Raw genomic sequence first — 15,404 nt, 5'->3', positions numbered from 1 at the left:
CTTTAAAAAAACCCCAAAAATTTATTTGCTTATTTCACGTAGTATTTGATTAAAATGTTTTGGGGATAAGAAGATGTACTATACTGGGGAGGTTGTGGGGGGAGGGGGTGGGTGGGCGGGAAGGGTGGGGAAAAAAAAGACCCTAAACAAAAAGGGGAAACAGAATGAAATGGAAAAATTCTCAGAATCTGGTTGATGTAGTAGCACCATCCTGCCCTCCATGGGAACCCTTCCCCTTCATCCCCCAACTTTAGAGCTTTTATATAGATGAATATAGTTACTCCATCTCCTTACAAATGTTAATTCAAAATATGGAAGTATGCTTTTTTCAGATTAAATTCTAGCTGTTTCTCTGTATCAATGCTTCTGTTTATTATCTCTTAATCTAATGAATTTTTCACTATTTCATCTTATACGCGTTATTTATCTGTTAGTCTTTTAACTTCAGTATTATTCATGCACATTAGAATGCTAATTAGATTACACGGTCTTTTAATGGACACCATGAGAAATTCTGTATGTGATCCAGGTACATCTTATTACTCAAAATATGCTGTTATTGCTTTCCAGTAGTTTAGGCTAATGCCACCATATGAATTAATATGACGGAAATGTAATAGATGCTTTCTTGAAATTTAAGTGATAGAATCCTATGCCGTCTTTGCTGAAGGTCTCTGGCTCAGTCACCCTTTGTAGTCCTTTCTGCCACAGATCTGCAACAGATCTTTTTAAAAATAAATACTAATAGTTTTAAATTAATATGTAGTGTAAAAAGGATTCTTTTAAAATTCAGAGAGCTGCAGTACAAAAAAGGGGCACTGGAGGACAAGAACACAATGGTTAAAAAACTACTAAAGAAATTAATTTGCCTTGCTCTTTACTAACCAGGATCACCGGAAACTATAATACAATAAAATAACATGCACTGTTGATAGGAGACATTGCTTTATCCTCAAGGGAATTTCTTTTGCAGTTGTCCTCTGAGTTTAATCTTACTGCCGTTGGCATCTCTTATTCTTTTTACTAGCTCAGAACCAGGGTAGAGCTTAATAAGCTATCAATGGAAAGAATTAAAAGTAGACCGTAAACTGAAACTATGCACTAACAAAAGCAACACTGAAATGCATAACTTGATTTTTTCACACTTTACAGTATTGTTAAATTTTAAGTCATACCAGCTGTTTAGTGAAATAATGCTCAACGAAATACCAGTTGTAAGCAGGAAGTCAGAAGCAATTTACAACTCATATAAGGTTTCCTTCCAGGCAGAGAATAAAGGAACAGCAGAAAAGCTTAAGTTTGTATTGAGAAGACTAAGATTTTTAAGCCTATACCTTTTCTAGTTCTGTAAGGACTACACAAGCTAAAAATTTCCTTTCTTACCCCTATCCATCCTAGACTTCCTTTCTGCTAACAACTTACTGCTTAGTTCAGATTCAGAAATTCAGACAACTTTTTTCTCAGGTATAATATTGAAAAATATTTACTAAGGGAGAAGATTTCAACTTACCTGATGAAGATCGTTGCCCAAAACATATTCCTGAAAGTAACCCGGTGCAGCAGATGATGCTCTAATGGCCTGCCACAGTTTATACTGACAGCCTCCAATGTAATGAGACTTAACACCAGGAAAGTGATTGTAGTTTCTAAAGACAAATGCTTTCAGTGGTGTACCTCTGTTTACAATGGTGCTTACTGCAGCTACCTAGTGAGTTAGGAGGAACAAAAATAGTTATATATGGTGGTAATAATAATAATAATGACAACTTTCCACAATATGAAATTCAATTTATACATTAAGGGCATCTCTGGAATTCTACTTCGTTCATTATTTATTTACTTTTTTATAATGCAAAATTTTTTAAATTTTAAAAAGCGAAAGGAAAAAAACCCAACACACTAAACCAAAAACCAAACTCCCTAAAGAAAATGCTATTTTTAACCTGAAATTAATTGTTTCCACGGCTATTCTGTTTCTACCAGTATCTACCCATCGATATTTAAACAAAAAACTGGTGTCACCCATATGATTTTAAAACGTTTTGCCTTTATGAATAGTAGTTTGTTCTCAAAAGTCTGTAACCAGCAATGCAACAATGCCATTAAATATGAATGTTAGAAATGTCAACCAAATTCTTTCTCCAAGAAAACGATTACTTAATATTGCAAGCTGAGTTAAAGGATTGCAGGAAGAATCTCTCCCAAACAAAAAACCAAAAGAATCAAACATAAATCTTTCAAGGTTTTTTGGAAGGACACTGAAATGTCATTAACAGAAAGTCACATATGTAAATCTAAGTGAAAAGCCAAAATGGTATCTCCGTAAGACAAAATGTATGACGGCAAAAAAATCACATCTTACAGATACAATCACATGAGGTGAAAGCACCTATAGTTATGGATGAGTGTTAGAATGTGCAAGACCTTTTAGTGATGATGCACCCAGCTTGGCTGGCACTGTTCAGATAAGTGGGTGTCCAATTGTATTTTGTTTACAGAGCAGAGCGTTTTTGGGAAACATTATTCAACAGCACTAGCAGCTGACGCTGTGATATCACTGTATTCATTTCCATTCTTCAGCTACATAAGTTAAATCATTTAATTCACAGTAAGACCAGCCTTATAAAAAAGAAAACAAGAAAAGTATAACTTCTATAGGACAATGCAGAAGCAAAACACATGTATGATTCGTACTCCATCATTTGATGGAGGAAAAGTTCCTGTTTTTGTCAAAAGGAAGGTTTGGTTCTAAGCACTACTAGAAGCAGTAAGAAAAAAAAAATTTGGAAAATTTAAGAGAAAATTTAATAGAAAACTTATGAAACTGATGCTTGAATTTATTTTTGGTAATACCCATATACACTTCCACCTCATGATGCAGTCTAAGTTGTAAAGTGCTAAGCACCTTCATGGTAAGATGGTTTTTTCCAGAATTTAGTAGCAGCAGAGCACACAGCTGCATGTTTTATTTTGATTTTGCTGTGCCTTGTAAAGAGTGCCACCACTGCCAGCACTACAAAGCGATTACTGGGAATAGCTAGTTTCAACTCTATTTATATTCACATTTTATTACTGAAGAACATGGAAGGAAGCCAAAGATCCCGGTTCAAAGATAACTTTCAAGTCAATGTAGGATAGATTCTCTCTCAGAAAGCAACATACCACTCCAGCCTTTTCATGTCCTTGTTTTAGACATGGACTAGGAACGCAGTCAGCCAAGCATATGTTTCTATGTTTAGAAAAATGTGAATATCTTCCATTTAACAGTAAAGCATTGAATATAGTGCTATGACACCAAAACACCTGTTAATTACAGATTGTTCTGAAATATGTGCTATTATATTTCTCTTCTTTCTTCACACCCTATCCTTCACCAAAAATAAAATACTCATGCTTTCTCATCTTTCACTCTTGTGCTGCTGCTGTATATAACACCCTTCCAATTAATTGGAGCCCTTTAGATCATACAGGAAGACCAGAGATCTTGGGGCCTATGAACGTGACTGGAGAAAACCTGGTAATCCAGATAAAGTGAGGAGAAACCCTGTTCTCTCCCTTCACAATAACACAGATCACAGTTGACATGACAGGATCTCTAGATACTAGAATTCTCTTATATGAAAAAACAAACTGCACAACTTCCAAGAATTTGACCTAGTATTTCTCTGCTTATAAGCCTTTTAACATCTCTGAAATGTACTCTAACTTAAAGTATTAAATAAAAATATGAGAAATTGCTGCAGAAATTTAAGAATCTAATGAATTTTTATCCTGTAAAAGCATGGGTTATCTCATATGGAAGCTTGGAGAACATATCAACACTCATGCTGTTTATCCAATATTCTTCTAGGGATAGTACTCTTACTCAGAACTCTTAAAAGTACTTATGGAATACACAGCTACTATTTACCTTAGAAAACTGTACTTACCTTCGGACATTTGGAATTTCTTGTAGTTTCAATCATAAGATTTGAGCCCATTTTTTCTCTAGAAATAAGTTTAAAAATTGAAAATGCTCCATCAGTTTAGCATGAACAAAAGACATTTTTATCATCCCTTACTTCTGAGAACTTTGCATTTAAAAGAAGCGATGCTTGGATTTCACTTTAATAATCGTATTTCTATGGTTGACTTCAATGGACCAATATTTCAAACCTTCTAGGCTTCTTCTTGCAAATAAGTCTGAAGAATGATTTAGGTCTTGATTCAGTTATTCACTTTACTATATACTTAACCATAAATCATCAGGATTACTCAACTATTTTGTGAGAGGAAAACAAAGTACTTTGCTACATTTAAGAATCAAAAAATCAACACCTTTATTAAGCGGTTTTATAGTAATGAAAATTGCTCTCCTGAACTGTTATGAAAACAAAAGCTAAGGAAAGAAAGACAACATTCTACATGATTTTTGAAGAAAGTTAAAAAACGTATATGTAACATTCCATAACAATAATTCAATATGCATTTAACATCCATTTTTCAGTTGGAATTTTTTCATATGCATACATTTTTATAAATCTGACAGTGAAATCACATGAATGGTCAGCATTGTAATTTATCATCACATCAGCATTAGGGTCAGTATTCTAATTGCTAACTAGAAGGTAGCCCTCCTGCATAGTGCAGGAGACTGAAGGATATCAGCGTACTAGCCAATAATCTCCTATCAGCATCTGTTTCAACTTCGATTTGCTTACAGTAAAGGTATAAAACGCTACAAAGAGTGGGTGCTCATCCATAACGATTCCAAAGAGGCTTTCATTTAAACCAGCAAGTTTTCTTCCTCCCCTTGAACACAGCCCACACAAACAGAGGTGGCGCATCTACCTTATTCTGCAAAGACAGTTTTCAGTATTGCCACACTTTTTAAGTAAGGTGATTCCATGTGTTGCTGTTAAGAGATCATCCATCTATAGCTCAAACTACTGTGACAGTAGGTAGTAGCACTTCCACTGTTAAAAACAACACCTTTATCAATCTAGTCAGGCCAGAAGATAAAAGAAGCTTTAAATGCTACAATAGCAGCAGTCCTCAATATAGACAGTAAACTGTATTTGGAGGTAGGACAAGTTACTGTTCCACTAGCGGATATCTGTACTTGAAGGATAGCTGTCTACGTGTCCTTCAGAGGGAGGAAGGAAGGGGGAGAGCTTCTAGTCCTATGATTGAAGACTGCTGCTGACCCAGTTCTTACCATCAATGGTGCTATTTTATTTTTTCCAATAAATGCATTAATTCCAGTTTCACAGTCACCAACCAAAAGGGGAAGAGCATTTGCACTAACCGATTACAAAAAGAGATGAAGGCACACAGAACCAAGAAGTAGGAATATTCAGAAGTAAAAAATGAGATTGACAAAGGTGAGATATGAAAGACATCTACTGATTTGCATCACTGTATTAGATATTTTTTCCCAAACCCTGAATGCAAAGATTAAAAAACTGCATAAGCAACATCCCCTGCTTAATTACACAAACTGTCAAACTGAATAATTATTTTCTCACATATTGTTTCTTATGAAGGCCAGGAACTGATGCTTCAGAGCAGGTACAAGAAATCCCTTAAACTACTATGCAACTTTAGACATTAAGGTCTAAAGATAAAAGTTTAATATCACCTCCAAATTTATTTTCGTTTTGTTGCTAGCATTAATACTGTAATTGTGTATTATATAAATGTCTTCGTCAAGCCTCACTGTTCAATTATTTTCTTTACCAAAGTCACAACACAATTAATTCCAGGTTTTTTTCACATACTGTGTCAAAGGAGTAAGTCTACTAATTTTAATTTTATTGAATAGTCCCTTGTTCTTGAAGAAAAGATGAGAACGGTAATTCTCAAAATATCTTACTATCTCAAATTACCGGTTTAACTTGTTTGCTTTTTTTAATGATAAACAGTCTCAATTCCTTTGTGTGAGTTGTCTTTAGGTCACTAGCTGCTTTTTACTAATCTTGCAGCAGAAACATTCTCTAAAATAGGGTAACTGGGATTGTAAATAGCACTTTAAATGAAACTGTATTATGGATTAATATAACAGCATTATAATATTTTCTGCATTTTCAATCCCAACCATCACTGAATCATCTTGTTTGACCAAAAGCATACAGATATTTCATTAAACTGTCCATAACAACATCCAAATCACTTTTGATATTAAAGTTATTTTAAATCTTGTAAGCATTTTACATTTTTTCACTCATGGGTTATTACTTTACACATAATTTCATTTGCCATTCTATTTTTCCATTTATCTGCTTTGTTTGTGTCTGCCTGTTACCTACGTCCTCTAGACATGACCTACCTAAACACCAAGTCACCTTCACAAATGTTGCTCTTGCATTGCTTTGAGTCACTAATATTGCAACACTTATTTCAATAATAATATGAAGAATGTATTGCCAACCATATGCTTAAAGAAACATTCTAATGGGCTACAGCCAGGGTGCAATCAAACAGCCTGGAGAAAGAGCATTCAATTCAAAAGGCAAAATTGTAACTTTTACCCCCTTCTAACAACAACAACAAAAGTACCAGGAAACTATGACATCTTTACCAAACCTACAGGACAGACTTTTATTCAGTGTTCCATAAAGATACATAACATGTCATTCATAATGCTGCAAAATATTTTAAGTACGTCTGGAGTGACTAACTGGTACAGAATGTGTTGCCCATCTAGTCACTAGAGAGCAGTCCCAATTTATATTTCAATTTGCGTAACAAATACCGGTTTGAAGTATTATTACTTGTAATCCCAAACACATGCATTATCCATTTTCCTACCAGCAGAGAACATGTAAACTTTTACCCTACGCTCTATACAGTATTCGATTGCTTCTCAAGATTACAAATTCCCAGTATGGGATTTTAGTTAGCTTGTGAAAACCCCTAGCTGCTCACCAAATTTGTCCAGTAGCTTCTCAAGACAGTATGAAAAAATAAAATTGTATATGTAAACAACAGTCAAAAGAAAACAGAAAACTTGGAACTGTAAGCCAGGTTCTTCTTACAAATGCAATTCAATATAGCATTACATAGACTGCCATACTGTAAGTATTTTCTGCACAGAGTAATAAAAGTAACTGATTAAAACCAGTCCTCAAACTGCAATTCAAGGAATACATAAGAAGAGTTAAAATAAACTTATATGTAAGACACAAAATCAATTCCCTACAGCACTCAGAATAAAAAGTTAGTTAATCAAAATTAGTTGTCATTTTCTGAAATGGAATTTATAATATGCCTCATGAATGTATGCAACATTAACCTAATGCAACATTAGCTTAATTATTTTCAACAAGAATACTTTCTGACAGAAAATAATACCAACGATATTGTGGTAGGGCTAAACGTACATTGCATGCCTGGATATTGTAAACGGATACTCTCTATTTCAAGTAAGGCTGACAAATCTACTACCATTTAAACAACAAAAACCCAGCCAGCACAGGTGAGGCTTTTAAATTTAAAACAAAACATAAAGCAGTTTTTCCATGCAATGACTGAAAGTTAGACCTGACCTTCTCATTGCCATAAAGAGATTCCCTTCTTAGTTCTAGGCTTCCACAGCACAAGGAAGCCTGCAGGAATCCCTACTGTTTCAATAAAATGTTGTGTAGGCATAGCATCTCCCTTCAACATTGCAGAATTACGTCAACAAAAAGTAATTTGTTGATCAGTAAATTTAATTTTTAATTTAATCTATGGATAATATAATAATTGCCTGGCTTCTATCCATTGCACAGGAGTGCTTTACCTCCCTCATGTGTTACATGTAGCTGCAAAGAATAACAGCATTTTAATTAAAGGCATGTAAAACACTTTCGCATGAGGTAATTCTGATTTTCACGAGACTTCTTTTAGTTGGGCAGGGGAGGAAAAGAGGGAAGGCAGAGAAAAATCTCTTTTCCAAAAAAAGAGGAACTCCAGATATCTGAGAAGAAAAACTCATGATATTCATTTGATAAACACATTTATTCCTAAAAATATGCAAGAGCACAGAGAAGAAGTGTTTGGAAACCTCTCTCTCCACTTCAGCAAACAAGTGAGATGCTTAAAACTCAGGCAGCACAGGTATTCCCACTATAGTGGGAAATAGTCTAGAAAATATAGTCTAGAAAAAACTCTTTCAATCCCACAAAACATTAATCATGTTCCCAAAGGAACTTGTCATTACTTATCCAAAGAAGCTTTTTACCATTTTACATTTGCTCACAGAGAAGGTTGTTTCAGTTCTTTCAGTAGCAGTACCAGCTCACACTCTTTGGGAAACTATGACATTAGTTTGCTAAAAATTATAAACAATGGAACTATCAATACAAATACAGATGAATAAAACTAGGTAATATAACTTGTAATAAATCTTAATAATTTCTTCCAGTGACTTTTCCTGAATAGCCATTAATGCATTTGTATACATATCTATGAACAAATACCATTTCACTGGCAACTCTGACACAGCAGATACTTTTTCATTGCAATCCTTACAGCTCATTTCCCTTTTTAAAGAAAGGAGCAATGGGCAAAACCCCTCAATATAGCAGCTAAGATTAAAAATCCCTACTACAGCACATTATTTCATTTCTCATCATGCCTCCTGTAAGAAAAAAGCCACAGCAGGTGGCCAGTAAAATTTGTAGCACATCTATAATGAGTCAGATCCAGCAGAGCTGGCAAGCATACAGGAATATAATCAGAAATCAGTGCACTAAAGCTTACTTCACTCCCCAGAAACAGAAATCATTACATTAAAGGCTTTCAATGTTTTGGTAAATAGGAGAACAGCTATTTCAAAAGAATGAGAGTATATGCTAATCCTTTCTAGTTGTTTTAAGAATTTGCTTACCAGTGAAACAATAACAAAACCAAAGGTTCTCAGACATTATGCTAATTATTTTTCACCTGATCATTTTTTACTTACTTGAGCATTTTTTCCCAGATATCACTGTCATAAAAGGCATGGCTCCAACCCATTTTGACTGTTCCAACAATAACATTCTGCTTAAAAACATCTGATCCTAACTTGCGATACAGTTCTTCACAATCATCCAGAGGGATATGGAACAACCCCAACATAAAAGCTAATATAGCTCCTGAAAAAGAAACATTTTGAAACGTAAAGTAAGATTACGAAGATGGATTTGTATCACTAAATTCCCACTCAAAGATCACAAACTATGTTTTAAAGGACATATACAAGATAGGAAGAGTCTACTTTCAAAAACAGAACTATGAGAAGTTGACAAATGGCATTATTTCATTTCGCAGACTTCATCCCTGCAAACATGTATATGGCAGAAAGCAAATTAAATCCACTGCTTTATTTGGAAAGAGAAACGAGTAAGAGAAGTCTATGCTGTGGTATTAAAAATATATTTGGAGCCTTACTTGCTATCTGGCAAACTCCGAGTCAGTAAAGAGAAATTCTAGGAAAATTCTGTAAAAAAAAGGGAGTTTTGACTAGTTTGGAATACATTTGGTTGCAACCACTTATAATTATTCATTCATACATACCGCCATCTAGTGTGTGCCTAAAAAAATTATGACCTACCCTTGTAGGAACAAAACAGTATCCAAAAAGCATAGTTGCAAAATACCATTAAAAAGACTGTGGAAAAATATAATTAATGCATAACTACAATTTTCAGATATATTAAACTGAAAGGGACACATACAACCTTTAAATCTGTGCAATACTGTAAGGACATGTAATTAAGCATTAGGAATAATTAGGACACATGAGTTTTCCAATTTGGAAATGAACGCAGTAGGTTTGAATAAAATTAATTTTAAAAGGAGTAAATTTTGAAATAGAGTAAGAACAAAACACACGCAGAAAGAACTACATAAAGAAAGTTACAGATGGCTTTAAAGGAGACATAACTTCCAAGCTGTTTTTGCTCTCACGGATCCCACCACCACGACAGCTGAGTGTCAGTGGATTGATGGTCTCAATTTTTTAAAATGTAGCACACATGCTTAATATAACCTGGGCCTACTTGACACATCAAGGTTTCATCAAGAGAAACCTACTCAACTGCCAAATCACCAAATGCCTGTATTCAACACAGACTAAACATCTAGCAGCAGAGAAACACCATTTTTCTGAATCATGCAAATCCTCTGCTACCCTCTTCTCATAACTCTCCAGCACCAATTCTATAATATCATGCATTTGCTATTTTGGTGAACAGTTTCAAAGCCAAAGAGCCAAAATTAATACCAAATGCAAACTCATTTTCACTTCACCTCCTGAGAAACAGTACCAAAAACTGCAGTCTGCATTAGCACACAAGTGGCAGTAGATAGTACCAGAGCCAAGGTACACATTAAAGGGCTTTGCTGAAACCTGCTGGATGGTAACAAGACACTCACAGGAGAGTAAGGTCAAAATCAAAGATACAGTGCAGGCTCTATCAGATGGTCCAGTGAAAAAAAAGTTTCTGACGCTTCCATCACATCCTGCTCTGTATCACAGACTCCTACACTCCAACCACCATCTCAGCCTTGACAGCCAACACTTCAGGGGGAAAAAATACCTAAACAAAAGCTGGGAGGCTAAGGAGCATATCTTGAAGAACACAGGGATACAGTTGGCTAATAACACACAAGATAGGCAAGAATATAACCTGAAAGACAAAAGTATTCTTTTCTTATTCAGTACTAGCAAGACTTCAGCCGAAGCTATATCTGGACCTGAATGACATTCTTCAAAACAGATGTGGACCACCTGAAAAAAAGAAAAGCCACACAAAAAAGTCCCCCAAAAACAATCACAGGTCAAGGAAATCAGTCTGTAAGGAAAGGCTGAAGAAACAGGCTATGACAAAAGCCTTTAACTGCACAGAAGGCTGCTGCAAAGAGAAAAGAAAGAATCTGTTATCCATGTTCCTGGGGAGTCAGGACAAGAGGAAACAAATTTGAACTGCAACAGGAAAATCCATATCAGACATCTGGATGTTTTTTCCCCAAATGTAAAGACAGTGGAGCACTAGCACAGATTTTCTGAAGAGCTCTGAAATGATTCAAAATCTTCAAAAATTGTCAATAGTGAAACACACACAGCTGATCCTTTCCTTGGGAAATGAGATAACCTCCCAAGGACGCTTCCAGCTCTATAATACCATGACTTGACTTATTCATGAATTCTCCTGAAAAAAATATTTCTTCCAACAGAAAGGTTTTCAAAATGGATTTCAAAACGGGAAAGACATCATGGGCAAAAAAAAAATCAACAGAGAGATGCCAGCTTTGTTTAAGATCCTCATCTGCAAATCACGAAGGCTGGGAGAATACATGGGGGCGCTGGCTCTACGCTGTTCTTAACAACTTGGAAGGAATATTTTGGGAGAACATCCTCATGTGAAGTCTTTATGCAAACTTCACATACATCCAAAAATGATGATCAAAGAGACCAGTACAATTCAGACGTCTTTGTAGTAAAATGCACTGGAAAACAATATGGTTGGAGAACCTTTGATCACACTGTGTCAATGATCGAATCCCTCATACAATACATCAGAATGCCACTGATTATTAGATCAATATAGAAGTTTAGGAAAAAAGTGTATTTTAAAAATTCTTGGAGTAGGCCAGCACATTTGAAAATGTGGTAGCATGCACTTTCCTGATCACATACTCTTGATGTTATAAACTGCTCCCTGTGACTGAATTGTAAGTGCACCACTATTGAGAAGTATCTTTGATATATTGGGAGACCGCATGAGCAGTGAAAAGAACATACAAGCCACATCCACAGAATACCTGCAGACAAGTTGTCCTCAATGGGTTAAGTGCTCTGTGCATCGATAAAAGCATCTATAAAAGCATGTCATGCTCTGGAGAACAGTGATAATCACCCTCACTTACAGAAATCCCAGCAGCTCAGTTCATGAGGCAATGGCGCTTCCTCCTCTCAACTGCCTTGTTTTCACCTCTGGATTTTTGCACAGAACAGGTACAAACTTGGTACACAATTTATGTTAACCTGGTTCCCCATAAAAAAAGGTCAGTGACTACCACTGCATTGCACGTGCTTGCAGATTTTCTGGTGCTTCCATCCCAGACACTGTGCTCAGCAATAGGCAAGTGACCTAAGTATGCAAGGCCCGTTACAGCATCATTACAGTGATCTTTCTCTGTGACTGCCTGCATTTACACCCTATGACCACCAGTGAAGAGAAGTACAGGGAAACTAACTACAAAGACAGACTCTGTGATGCTGAATTCACAGCAAACTGATTATTTCTAAATCTCAAAGGCAATACAGCTAAATGGTATTAAGAGATATGAAAAGCAGAGCAGAAAAAAAAAAAAGAGAATTGTAATGCACAAGAGGCATCCTTCCTATCATTTAACACATCACTCTTCTAAACCACAACTCATCCACCTGCAAGCTTCTGAAAATCCTATTGGCATATGTACTGTCAATACAAACTGAAATGGTAAAGTACACTGCTAGCACATGCTGACAGATCTGTACAACCCCTCCCAGCCATGCCTTGTCACCTATTAGTGCAAGCTGGACTACTGCAGACAAAACCTTGAGAGCGTAAACAAAGCTTAAAAGAAAACGTTAAGTACTTACTAGCAGTTACAAAACCTAAAATCTGGTGAAGAATTAAGCATAAATATAGTTCTAATCAGAGTAGTAGGATCTAATTAAGAACACCAGGCCTCTCTATCAAAGATAAAATGTCTTTATTATGATTGAAGGAGACATTAGAGAAGTGTTTTGTAGTGAAACTATCTTCCAAAGAAACAACCAGTTACTGCTGAATTAACTAACAAAGGATTTTTTTCAAAGACTATTAAAAATGTAAAGCAGGGAACTATATTGCGTCTACAAACAAATTCTGTCTAGTAGACCTAAACATTCTCCTCTTCTCTACTATTTTGAGCCTATTAAGCAAATCTCTGGAAACACAAACATTCTATCTACTCATAGTGATCTGCATTTAATGTTATTTCTGAATTAAACTGTATGGAAGGTAAGTACAGTGCAAAAAAAATTGAAGAATGTGGGTTTCTAAAGGAAACTGAGCTATTGAACTACGGCATACCTCTTATGTTAGAAATCAGCATTATGCTGCTACTGGTCTAGCACAATTTCTGCAAGAGATTACTGTCTTTTTAAAAGAAACTTATGCTTTAGAGTTTCCTACTTCCTATGGAGGAGAAACATCATTGAATCACAAGAGTAATTAAGGGTGGGAGGGACCTCTAAAGGTCATCTAGCCCAACCTCCTGTTCAATTAGAACAGGTTACTCAGGACTTGTTCAGCCAAGTTTTGAGTATCTCCAAGGATGGAGATTCCACAGCCTGTGCAGGCAACTCCTTCCAGTGTCTGACCACCCTTGCACGGAAAACATGATTTCTTATACCTAATTGCAACTTCCCATATTCCAACTTGTCTGTTGGCTTTTCTCCAATCACCGTGCACCTTCAAGAAGAGTCTAGCTCCACCTTCTCTGTATTTTCCCATTAGTTGAAACAGCAATAAGGCCTCCCCTCAGCCTTCTCTTCTTAAGGCTGAATAAACCCCATTCGTGCACTCTCTCCCTATATGTCACAACCTCCAGTCCCCTGACCATTTACTTGGCCCTCTGCCAGACTCACTCTGTATGTACAAGAACACACCTAACAAATTAAGGGCTTATGAGGAGCTTACAACTAGACATACAGTGGCCAGAGACCCTTAATCTGTTGGGTATGTTCCTGTGCATACAAGCCAATATGTGGTCAGCTTTCTTTGCTGCAAGGGTACACTGATGATTCATGTTCGCCTTGTTCCAACAAGACCAGGTCTTTTTCTGCAAAGCTGGTTTCTAGCCAGGCAGCCCACCTCAGATGGAGGACTTGGTACTTGGTTTTACTGAACCTTAGGTGGTTCCTACCAAGCCATTTCTCCAGCCTGCACAGGCCAATCTCGACAGAGGGCATCACTGTACTGACCACTTCCTCTAATTTAGTGTCACCCAGGATCTTGCTACAGGCACGCTCTGTCCCTGTTTGGGTCATTAATAAAGACATGGAACAGTATTGGCTCAGTATCAGACCTCGAGGGACGTTACCTTCGTTGTCCATAAAGCCTCATAAACATCTAAGATATTTGATATCTGTGCGCAAAATGAAGGTTTCGCATTCATTGAAAAAATGAAAAATCAGTTTGAAGTTACAGGTGTATCCTGAATCACCCAAAGTTCTTATTCAGAAGAAAAAAAGAAAGTCTTTAGAAATCACACCTGTACTTTCCCAACTTACACTCAAAGTCAGAAACCGGCAAGCTCTGCAAAATCTACATTTATTCTCAGATTTCTTTTACTAAATTCATAGCAAAATTCCAACTTAACAATTGGCTTAACAATTACCTGTGCTTACACCACAAATGTAGTCAAAAAGTTGATGAACCGGCTTTCCAGTTAGTTCTTCTAGTTTCCGTAGAGTCTGAAGTGCAACTAAACCCCTGAAACACAAAAAAACCCCTTCACATACAGTGGTAGTTTTACCTTACACAGTCCTAATTAAGCCCACCTTTGCTTAATTATAACTGAATAACTACAATATTAAAAATCCTGAATATTTCAGGAATGAAAGAATAGCAGAACACAATTAAAATGGAATGATGAATACTAAAATAAATTACATACTCAGGCATACCAAAAATAGTACTCAACAGCTACAGCCACACTGTTTTGCAGCAAAGGCTCAGGGATGATCATCTTCTGTGCATGTAGACTTAGGACAGATTTCAGCTGCATCCACAACATACAGCATTTGAAGTTTTGTCTTAACAGGGCTATATAATGCCCTTTAGGATACAGTATTTTTCTGTCTGTGTTTTTTTTGCCTCAATTTAATGTGTCAGAAATAATGGGAGAGAGCTAGAGAACTGCGTATGGCAAAAGGAGCACCAAACCAAGTACCATCTTGCCAACACATCCTGCTGAGAATGGCACCTCCTGCATGCTGCCCCCAAATCTGTCCTGGCTTATGCTGAAGGGCACTAGTCAACCCATTCCAAAACCATAACCAGCTGAACACCACCAATTAAGTGGTACAACAGCCGGCAGTCAGTACTCAGGCTCACTCTCTGGACTTGTTCCATTTAGTGTTATAGATGAAGATACTGTTTTCTAAAAATAAGGTGTCTTCTAACTAACAGAAAAATTAACACACTTTATTTACACATATAGCATCCTTCTTTCTAATTTGTAAAATCTTTATGGTTTACAATGAACTTTTGGAAACACAAATGTTGAAGTTGTGACATACACTTACTCCTCATTGAAGACAACTGATTTTGATGCAAGTAAAGAAATACTATGGGGAAACAAAAAGTTCATGAAACTGTATTTCTGCAATGACTTCATACTTCACTTTGTACCAATAAAGATTT

General features: G+C 36.3%; 1 protein-coding gene across 11 annotated transcripts in view; it reads right to left on the bottom strand.

Annotated features, from left to right (window-relative positions):
• The window catches only part of PNPLA8 (patatin like domain 8, phospholipase A2), a 42,380-nt gene that overhangs the window by 21,215 nt on the left and 5,761 nt on the right, over positions 1-15,404 (bottom strand). For 7 of the 11 annotated variants that reach the window (XR_012673274.1, XR_012673286.1, XM_075147854.1 and 4 more), the window contains exons 5-8: positions 14,377-14,471; positions 8,927-9,098; positions 3,930-3,987; positions 1,511-1,705 (exon numbers count right to left, since the gene is read on the bottom strand). Coding sequence is in view for 9 of the 11 variants with exons in the window: in XM_075147854.1 (XP_075003955.1) it covers positions 1,511-1,705; positions 3,930-3,987; positions 8,927-9,098; positions 14,377-14,471 (520 nt within the window). In the remaining 2 variants the exon portion in view is untranslated. Of the gene's footprint in view, positions 1-9; positions 725-777; positions 1,055-1,510; positions 1,706-3,929; positions 3,988-8,926; positions 9,099-14,376; positions 14,472-15,404 lie in introns of those variants that run through there. The other 4 variants (XM_075147884.1, XM_075147895.1, XM_075147865.1 and 1 more) reach the window with 4 other exon arrangements.

Source organism: Calonectris borealis, chromosome 1 (genome assembly GCF_964195595.1).
Source record: "Calonectris borealis chromosome 1, bCalBor7.hap1.2, whole genome shotgun sequence".
Taxonomy (NCBI): Eukaryota; Metazoa; Chordata; class Aves; order Procellariiformes; family Procellariidae; genus Calonectris; species Calonectris borealis.
This window is presented reverse-complemented; position numbering and strand designations above follow the sequence as displayed.